At 65.5% G+C, this 9262-nt stretch overlaps 1 protein-coding gene across 1 annotated transcript; it reads right to left on the minus strand.

Moving 5' to 3' along the window:
- Positions 1-6: 6 nt before the first annotated feature.
- LLGL1 (LLGL scribble cell polarity complex component 1) lies at positions 7-9252 on the minus strand. Its single transcript, XM_085301975.1, has 18 exons — positions 7516-9252; positions 7279-7441; positions 6803-6938; positions 6438-6492; positions 6010-6167; positions 5716-5933; positions 5457-5524; positions 4780-4933; positions 4198-4302; positions 3451-3743; positions 3206-3359; positions 2701-2854; positions 2094-2377; positions 1430-1694; positions 1137-1251; positions 863-957; positions 434-557; positions 7-246 (listed from the first exon to the last, which is right to left on the minus strand). Exons 1-18 carry the CDS (start codon positions 7950-7952, stop codon positions 168-170), a joined length of 3057 nt encoding a protein of 1018 aa, XP_085158101.1. The 5' UTR covers positions 7953-9252; the 3' UTR covers positions 7-167.
- Positions 9253-9262: the final 10 nt, after the last annotated feature.

Below are 9262 nucleotides of genomic sequence, written 5' to 3' on the forward strand. Positions count from 1 at the left end.
GGCAGCATCCCAGTACGGACTGGACCCTGGGAGCAGAGCCTAAAACCACGCGGAGGTCCCCACGCCGCCCTGCGTCGCGGCGGCCGCGGAGGCAGGACCGGCTCTGCGGGCGTCCCCGGGGAGGTGCAGGGCCACCCGCCCGCAGGGACAGCGGCTCCTCACGCACCTCACTTGATGAGGATCCCCGCGGGCCGGGCCTCGTCCTCGCTCACGTTCCTCAGGTTCCTCTCTGCTTCCTCCGAGGACCTAGGGGTAGAGGCTGGTGAGACACAGGCCTGGGGGCCTGGGGGCTCGGGCGCTTGCCCGCAGCCCTGGCAGAGCCCGGAGCGGTCCGAGCAGCGCCAGCTCTGCGGGGATCCCAGCAGAGGTGCAGYGCTAGGGCTGGCTGCTGCCGGAGACCTCGCACACTCGCCCCACACACGCGTGCACTCACGCCAGGAAATCCTTCACTTCCTCCACGGTGATGTCCCCGGTGGTGTCCAGCGGGTTCTCCATGCTGCTGTTGGGGGAGTCCATGGGGCCGGGGGAGAAGGCTGCTTGGTGCTCCTCGGGGGACCCTGGCAGTCACAGGGATGGCAGGGCTTGGGGGCACCCTGTGCACCTTGGGGGCACAGGGATGGGGGCACCCACAGCGAGCAGCCAGGCCCACGCCAGCCCCCAGGCAGTCCATCCGGCCCCTAGGGAGGGCCCGTTGGGGCGCAGCCATGACAGCGGTGGGGTGACCCTCTAGCCAACCCAGCGTGGCCAGCGGAGACAGCAGGRAACTGCCTGCGAACCCATCGAACCCTGGCCACCCACGGGGTGTGCCCACGGCCCCGCGCCCTTCCCCACCCCGGCACCTCSGGGACGCAGAGTCACTCACGGTCACTGTCGGTGGGGGAGTGATTGGTCTCGGGGCTGTGCGGGACGTGGGTGCCGTTCGCCTGCGGCAGCTTCGGCGTCGCCGTCAAGTTGTTGCTGGAAGGAACCGGGGCGATGTTAGTAACATGAGAGCCTCCCACCCAGAGCAGGGCACAGACACGTATCTGGGTGTTTCCCCACGCTGGGAGGGGAGGCAAACACCCCGTCCAGCTGTAGCAAACCATGCCTCCCCCAGCCAGTCCTCAACAGCACAGCCCATCTTCGCCCCAGCCCACCTGAGACAGGAGGTGTCCTGGAGCCTGGAGACCTCCAGGGAGCACAGTGGCTCTGTCACGTTCCTGGTGCTCAGGGAGAAGCGTTCAAATTCAGATGGTGAAATCAGGTAGAAACCTGGAGGGAGCAGAGAGTGTCAGGGACCTCCGTGTTGGGCTGCAGAGCAGGAGGAGAACAAGGCCGAGGGGTTTGTAGCAGGTGGACAGGGCCTGGAGATGACGACCAGCCTGAGACAGGTGTCCTCCCAGTCCCAGCACCGCCAGGTGAGTCACCAGGACCCCACAGGGCCCCTCACCTTGGCCATGCTTGGTGAAGAYGCAGGAAGCAATGCCACTGATGTCCTCCTTGCGGATGCAGGCATAGTGGACCTGGGGCCGCAGGCCAGGCACCGTGAAGATGTGGATGTCACCCAGGTTGGTGAGACAGGCCAGGCAGTTCTCTGTGTAGTCCTCTGAGGTGGCACTGGCAAAGCTCACCAGAGCCACCTTCCGTACCCGGCACCCCTCATGCGCAGTCAGTTTGAACTTGGTCTTGGCGCTCACCTTGGGCAGCGTGAACACCTGGGGCAGGCGAGAGGAGCCAGGCGATCAGCCCCGGCTGCGACATCCAATCCAGCTCCCACAGAGCACAGAAACCCTCTGGATTTCACAGGACATCAGAGCAGCCTCCAACCACAGCAGCCCTGGAGAGCCCTCAGCAAAGGGCTGCACATTCCCCAAAGAGCCAGCACCACCCAGACAGGGGCAGGAGCCACCCCTAGGCACCTGCGCCATGCCCAGGGACACCCTACCCCTCCTTATCTCCTTCAGTTTCTGCTTTTCTGGATCATGGTCCTGTGTTCAGTGCTCTGCGCCCAGAGCAGATGGGGGCACGTTGTGGTGGGTGCAGGCAGAGCAGTGGCTGGTCCCATCCCCACCGCAGGGAGACGGTGCAGCACGGAGCCCAGCCCCACCGCTTACCTTGAACTGCTCCTCCGAGGAGATGAGCATGGAGTGGCTGCCCTGCATGTCAGGGGCTTTGGCCAAGTCCCGCGAGACCTCATAGGGCTCAGGCAGTGGGTTCCCCCGCCCATCCAGCACAGCGATGGCCACCACGGGCGCCCGGTGCATCAGCTGGATCTCTTTGCCCAGCACTGCCTCCACCGCACGCTCCGAGAATTTCTCCTGCGACGGCACCTCCAGGGCGTAGGCGAACACCGAGCCGGAGTTGGTCCCTGCCCACATCGTGGGGCCGTGATGTGCTGCTGTGGGGACGGGAGGAACAGTGGCAGCATGAGAAACCAGCCTCCCCACAGCATGGCACCTGTCAGACTGGGAAGGCCCATCTCGGGGGTGCTTTTCCCAAAGCTGCCGTGGCAGAGCAGACACTGAGAGGTGAAGACAGAAACCCTCATGCGTCAGGGCCAGCACCGCATGAGTCAGGCTGAAAACCCTTCCTGCCCCACAGGTCCTACCCCCCAGGAAAGCCCCAGCAGGAGCAGGCAGAGGGGAAGCAGCGAGCTCTGCCAGCGACAGCCACGGACAGGGTTGGGGAGTTCCCAGCCCACGCAGGGGCCGCGAGCCTTACCGTCTCGAAGGAAGGTATCCGCGAAGTAGAGGCAACGCACCACCCCTGAGAGCGAGTCGTCCGCCGAGCGCGGCTCGATCCGCCTCTGCACGGGTGTCATCTCCACCTCCGGCGGCCCTGCCTGCTCAGCCAGCTGGGCATTGGCTTCCTGGACCTGGGGAGGAGATGGGGGCTCAGACATGCGTCAGGACCACAGCCAGCCTTGGGAGAGGGGGCGGGCAGCGGGGCCAAGGGGCTGAAGAGCCAGGTTATACTCTGCCACGTCAGCACCAGGCAGTTTGTGCACGAGCCACATGGGCCGCTCGGTAATTCAGACCTTGCCTTTGGATACAGCCCACCAGGCTGCAACCAAGCAGAGGGCGAGATGGTGATCTGGCCCCATTCTGCTACACAGCAAAGGAGATCAGGGCAAGRAGCAGCAACAGCTACGCTGGAGAGGACATCAGGGCAGAGGGCCAGGCCCCGGGGCAGGGACCGTGCAGGGCTGGCCCTGCTCTCTGCCCACCTTGCTGGATGGGCTGTTGGCATTGACTCTCTTCTTGCCCGACACCCTGCTCTTGCGGATCCGGCGGAAGGACTGCCGCAGGGACTTCTTGAGGGACTTCACGCGGGACAGGGGGCCCTCCATGGCCAGGGAGTCGTTGGGGTGCAGCGTACACCTTCGAGCACAGACACTGCTCAGCACCTTGCCCACTACCAGCCAGTGCCGAGCATCTCTCCACCACCTCCCTGCCGCGCTCCCCCACGCACCTGGCCAGCACCGGGTTGCGTCTGTAGTAGTCGAAGAGACCAAAGCCATGGCTAGTGCCGAAGGCCACGAGGTTCCACTCCGAGTGAAGTGTCACAGCRGTGACGGCGGCCGGTGGCACACACTGCACCAGCACACTGGGTTGGAAACCAGGGGTGAAGGCCACTGGGCCGTTCTTGGGTGCCAACCGGTCATGGCCCTTCCAGGTGAAGCCCTCACGGTCCTGCAGCAGGTCTACCGTGGCCACGCTGACAGCGTGCTCCGACTTCTCATCGCTGAGCTCCATGACCAGCACCTGGAAGGGATGCAGGGAGGCAGCCAGTTAGGAAGGCGCTCCAGCCTGTGGCCCACAGTACCCTGGTGCTGGGCAGGGGCACTACCCGTCCTGCTCCCAGCACCACCAGCACCTGCCTCAGAGATCACCAGGGCTCCCTGAAGCAATTCTGAGGTGCCAATRTTCAAGGGAGGACTGGGACATGCTCTGACAGTCCCACCCTGGAGACAGCAGCTAGCTCTTGCTGCCCTGCTGCAAGCCAGGGGCTAAACCCCGAGGYAGGAGCCAAACTGAGGCCCTTCGAGGACGGGCACAGCTTCCCCTGCGCCCGCGGCAGGCAGAGGCCAACGTGCCTCTGCGACCTGTCTCAGCTCTCCAGCGAAGGAGCTCAGAGGTGCCAGGCACGGCTGCCCAGAGGCGGCCATCCCCATCCGCGGCGGCACAACGCGCCCCCCGCATCGCCGAGCGGCCCCACCTGCCCAGCGGTGCCAGCCACCACCATCTTGGCCGTGTACTTGCACAGCGCGATCTTCTGGATGCCCAGGCGGGGGTCGTCGCTGTAGGGATCAAAGCAGCCCACCTGCGGGAGACAGCGGCACGCGGCGCCTTCGCGCTGCTCCAGGGCAGACCCCTCCGGCAGCCGGCCCCCCTCTCCTGCCCCCCAAACGCCCGGCAGCTCCCCGCAGCGCGCTGCGGGCACTGTGCAGCCAGCACGGGTCGGGCGGCGATGCTGGGGCCCCTCCGGGCTTTGTGCCCAGAGAAGAGCAGCCGTGGCAGGACTGCCCCACACGTCCCTGCTCCCGTGGGACAGGCCCAGTGCCCCAGACTGGGGCCAGCCTGCAAGACGTGCAGAACWAGGGCCCCTTGTGCCCTTCACCGGGCATCGGGTGGCAGCTGTCCCCCGCCGAAGGGGGACGCGTCCCCCGGAGCGCAGCTGGGGYGGCTCCTGCGGGCTCGTCCTCCATCCCCTCCCGCTGCCCCGGCTCTGGGTCTGCCTCCCCCCGTCCCGGCAGCCGGCCAGGGCGCCGCAGGGCCGGAGCGGCGTGGGGCACGTTACCTTCCGGAAGGGCGGCCACTCCTCCTCGCCGGCCTGGGTCAGGCTGTCGTTGTGCTCGCAGTCCGTCTGGAAGATGTTGGCAGTGCCCAGCTTGTAGAGCGGCTTCAGGGACACCCCCGAGGCGTCCCAGAACCGCACCGTGCCGTCCTCGTGCCTGGGGGGGACGCGAGGGAGGCCGCGTTACCGAAGAAGGGCCGCCACCGTCCCCAACGTCTGCCGGGCGAACGAGACCCGCGCGCGCGCTCGCGTCCGGCTCCGCACGGCCGCCGTGCCGGGAGCGGGGAGCGAGCCGCACGCGCCAAGGGCCAGGAGGAAGGAGCGGGATGGGGAGGGGGGAAGAACACAGCGGGTGACGCATTCCTGCCCGGCTGCCAAGCTAAACAAGAGGGATCGTCAGCCCACCCAACAACAGCCGCGGGCCTTCCTCGCGCCGCCCCCGGCTTCGGCTCCCTGCCGGAGCACGGCTCTCCCCCGCCGCCCTTGCCACCGGGAACGGCCCGGTCGCCGCACCGAGCGCCCGAGGGAAGGGGCTGCCCTGCGTGGCCGGAGGATGCGTTTAGTCCCCCTCCATCCTGATGGTGCCCCAGGACCCCCCTCTCCATGTCAGGCGGGATGTTACATGCTCACCCGTGACACGCCGGGAGCCGCTAGCCAGGCTGCAGGCCCAGGGCACTTACCCAGTAAGGAGAAGACCTCTCTGCGTGGGCTCCTGGGCCAAGTTCTTGCCTCCGTTGATGGGCCAAGTCTGGGGGAGCAGGAGGAAGTGTTAGGCCTCTGCCTCCCCCCCCCCCCAAGTGCTCCCCATCCTCAGGCGGCTCTGAACCCACCAACTAGGGCTTGTGCCCAGCCAGCACCGACCTGCAGCCCAGACCCACCCAGAGCCGGCTGTGTGTTCAGCGGCGCCACGTGTCCCACTCAGCGAGAGCCGTTACTCACCGCAGAGGACAGCCGGGGGCTCTGCTGCTCCCCTGCACTGATAATCCTCTCCCAGAGCTTGAGGGGCACGTTGGAGATGTGGTAGGAGCAGGTGATGGCAGAGGAGTGGAGAGGTGCCAGGTAYGGGGCCGGGATGGTAGGCCAGCCCGGCGTCTGGAGGTCAATCACCACCAGCTCTTCCTCCACCAGGACTACGAGGGCACGTGGGTTCTCAAAGCCTGAAGGACAGACAAATGCCGRTAGCAGAGATTCTTCGCTTGAGGGGATGCCGTCCCCAGCACAGGYAGGACATACCTCCCTCAGCCACCTCCGTGTCCTGCACGGTGAAGAAGTCAATGACACGGGAGGTGAAGTCCAGTGTGGCGAGGGTCTGGCCCTGCAGGACGCTGACGCAGTGCCGGTCGCCATAGCTGGCCCGTGGCATGCCACCGTTGAAGATGATGAAGGGATTGCTGCAGGGAAGCAGCTAGGATCAGACACTCCTGTCCCTGCAGCAACTTAGGAGAACCCTGGGCTCCACAAGACACCTTGCCATGAAGACCAGCAAGGCTGAGCCACCAGCATGATCTTCGCAGTCTCCTGCAGCACCCAGGGTCTCCCAGTTGCACTAGTTACCCAGGCCTCCAGCAAGCCCAAGGAGAGCCCACCGCTGCTGCTGGACAGGCACATGCCAGCCCCAACCCCACCTGGCCAGGGCAGCCACACACTTGCCAGGGACCTACCCCRATTCGCAGGTTCGCCACAGGATTTTGTTGATGGCTTTGCAAGGGAACGGACCTGAAATGAAGACAACCCCAAGGCTGCAACTCTCCCACTGCACAAGAAGTCCAAGGAGATTTCAGCTTCCTGAGCATGAGGTGAGACCCTGGGAGGCACGGGGGCCTCCCAGCACCCAGGGGCTGGGATAGTGAGATCAGTCCTAACTCCACAGCACCCAACAGGTGACAAATCAGCCAGTGCCACCCTACAGCAGGGCTCCAAGCTGCCCCTGGACTCTTCCTGCCCCTTCATTGGTGCCAAGCATAGCACTGGGGTCTCCAAAGGGGCAGGCACATTGCAAAGGCAGGAYGGTGCGAGGCCAACGAACCATATGGGATGGTGGACATGACGGGCTGCTGGGTTTTCTGGCAGCTGCTGTTCACCGCCCACACCATGTAGCCCCCGTCGCTGTGGGAGCTCACGATGGTCTTGCCGCTGTACTCCCAGGCCAGGCTTTCCAGTTGCTGCAAAAGAAAAATGGGAGCTTGAAACCAGGCGAAAGGAAGCCCCAGCCCAACCACAGCCCCCCCCCCCGCAGTGGGAGAGAGGCCCCCGAAGCCAGCAAAGTGGGGATCAGCWGCTCCAAGAGATGCTCCCCAACTGCCAACAGGCAGGAGATGACGGGCAGCCCTGCCCCATCCCCTAAGTGAAAGGGGCCACAAACATCCTAGCCCAGGCCACCAGCCACAAACCACCCTCCCAAGGTGGCCACAAGGCCCAGGAAGGCTCTGAGCACCCAGACAGCTCAAGGCACCAACCGGGAGCCAACAGCGGGGGCCACGTGGCCAGGCCTGTCCAAGCTACCTGGTTCCCTAGGAAGAGATGATCAACGGTGCGCGTGGTCTGGTCCCAGATGATCACCAGCCCCCGGCTGTACCCGATCAGGAGCTTGCTGGAGTCCTGGGGGTGCTCCTGGATGGACTCCACTGGCCCCAGGGCCTTCCCGCAGCGGTAGTCATCGGGCACGCTGGCAGCAGAGGAGAGCGCGGTGAGGGGAGGCGGGGGCCGGTGGGAGGGGGCGCGTGCCCAGCCAGCACTCACCTTTGCAGGATCTCATCCTGGAAGAGGGTTTTCTCCTCCAGCAGCGTGAGGCCAGGGAGCGCAAGGAAGTACACCCCGCCGCCCTCGGTGCCCAGGCAGGCCACGTCACAGGCAGACTTCAGCAGGATCACCGTCACCCGRGTGATGCTGGGGGAGCAGCTGCGGAGAAGACCGCGGGGCCGTGTCAGCCGCGCCGCCTGCTCCGCTCGGCACGGGCGCCTCGGGCTGCAAGAGGGGCACAGCGCAGGGCAACCCCCGTGCACAGGCACAGCCCGGTGCCCGTGGAGCGGTGGAGACTCCAGCCCTCTCAGCACCACTCTGATGTTCACCCCCCCGTCCCCRTCCCCAGTCCCCACTGGGAGCAGACCCGCCAGGAGGATGGAGATGACGCTCAAGGAAAGCAGCCAGGCAGACTCCAGCTCTTTGGTCCTCACCATTCTCCATCATCTCTCCTTCAACCTAGATGCTAATGGTTCTGTCTACAGCTAATTACAGCGCCATTAATTACAGACCARGCATTGCCAAAACCTAAAAAAGATTGCTTGAGTCCAGGACTGCAGTTTTTCCCATTGCGCGCTGGAGTTCCTGCTCGTTAGCTAAAGAGCAGCCACGGGTTTGGAGCACAAGGAGGCCAAGCTGCTTCACTAGAAGGGACATGTAGGGGTGAGCCATGCTAGCAGGGAGCCCTGCTGAACCCACGGCTGCCACGGGGATGCAGGTGGCCACACGGGCTCCCACGAGCCAGGCCCCCAGGGCACCGYTTTGCCAGGCGTGCTGAGGATGGAGAAAGGGACGGCCAATCCCCACGACCATCCAGCAGTCACAGCGCCTGGCTCCAAGTCCTGCTGTGGGCATGCAAGAGAGGGACGAGGACGCATGGCTGGCAGACGCGGGGCCGGTCACACTCCTTTGCCTACTCACGCTTGTGTCTTAGGTCAGCTCTGCACAGGGATCTAGAGCCCTTTGCCTGCAGGAGTGCCAGACCCAAAGCAGGCCAGGGCTAGAGGAGCACGGGATTTGGTCTCGGGTTTGCCTTGCTGGGCTCCGAGCTGTGGTGCAGAGGCTCAGACCACAGGCCCAGGATCATTACTGTTYTGGATAATCCCCATCCAGCAGCTCCCAGCAGGAACGGAGGTGACTGCCTGGCCCGAGGGCGAGGGAGCGCCCAGGGCTTGGCACCGCTCCTCTCCTCGAGCACCGCTAGACGTGCGCCAGGTCCAGCGTTATCACCTCTGCTTGGGAACTGCCTGGAGCCGGAGGCTGGGGGAGCACCAGCGACTCCCCTCTGCGCGCCAGCCCTGACCTCGCGTCCTCCCCTAGGCAACTGCTTCGGCCACGAGCAACAGGATCTTGGCCGGGATCCCAGCCTGACCCGGGACGGCGGCTCCCACGCGACGTTCCCAGCCGCCGCTCCCGGCTGCCAGCGCTACCRCGGGGTCTCTGCTCCCCCGCCGCGGCCCTGGGACCGGGGCAGCACCACGATGGGGCGGCCAGCCCTGCCGCAACGCCTTCTCCTGCCCTCCCGGAGCCGGGGAAATCCTCGCAAGGCGCCTTTTGCCCACCGAGCGCCTCCCAGGAGGCATCCGGAGAGATCAAGAGCTCAGCAAAAGCCGACTCAGCCGTGCTCGGGGCAGATCATCCTCCAGCCCCAGAGCCTTCCCGGCGGGGAGCTTGTTTGGTYGTGGCTAAACGCACCCCCGCCGGGACAGCTGCTCCGTGCCCGTCCCTACGCGGCAGGGCACAGAGG

Source organism: Rhea americana, unplaced genomic scaffold, assembly GCF_003343005.1.
Source record: "Rhea americana isolate MKP2758 unplaced genomic scaffold, rheAme1 scaffold_181, whole genome shotgun sequence".
In the NCBI taxonomy this organism is placed as follows: domain Eukaryota; kingdom Metazoa; phylum Chordata; class Aves; order Rheiformes; family Rheidae; genus Rhea; species Rhea americana.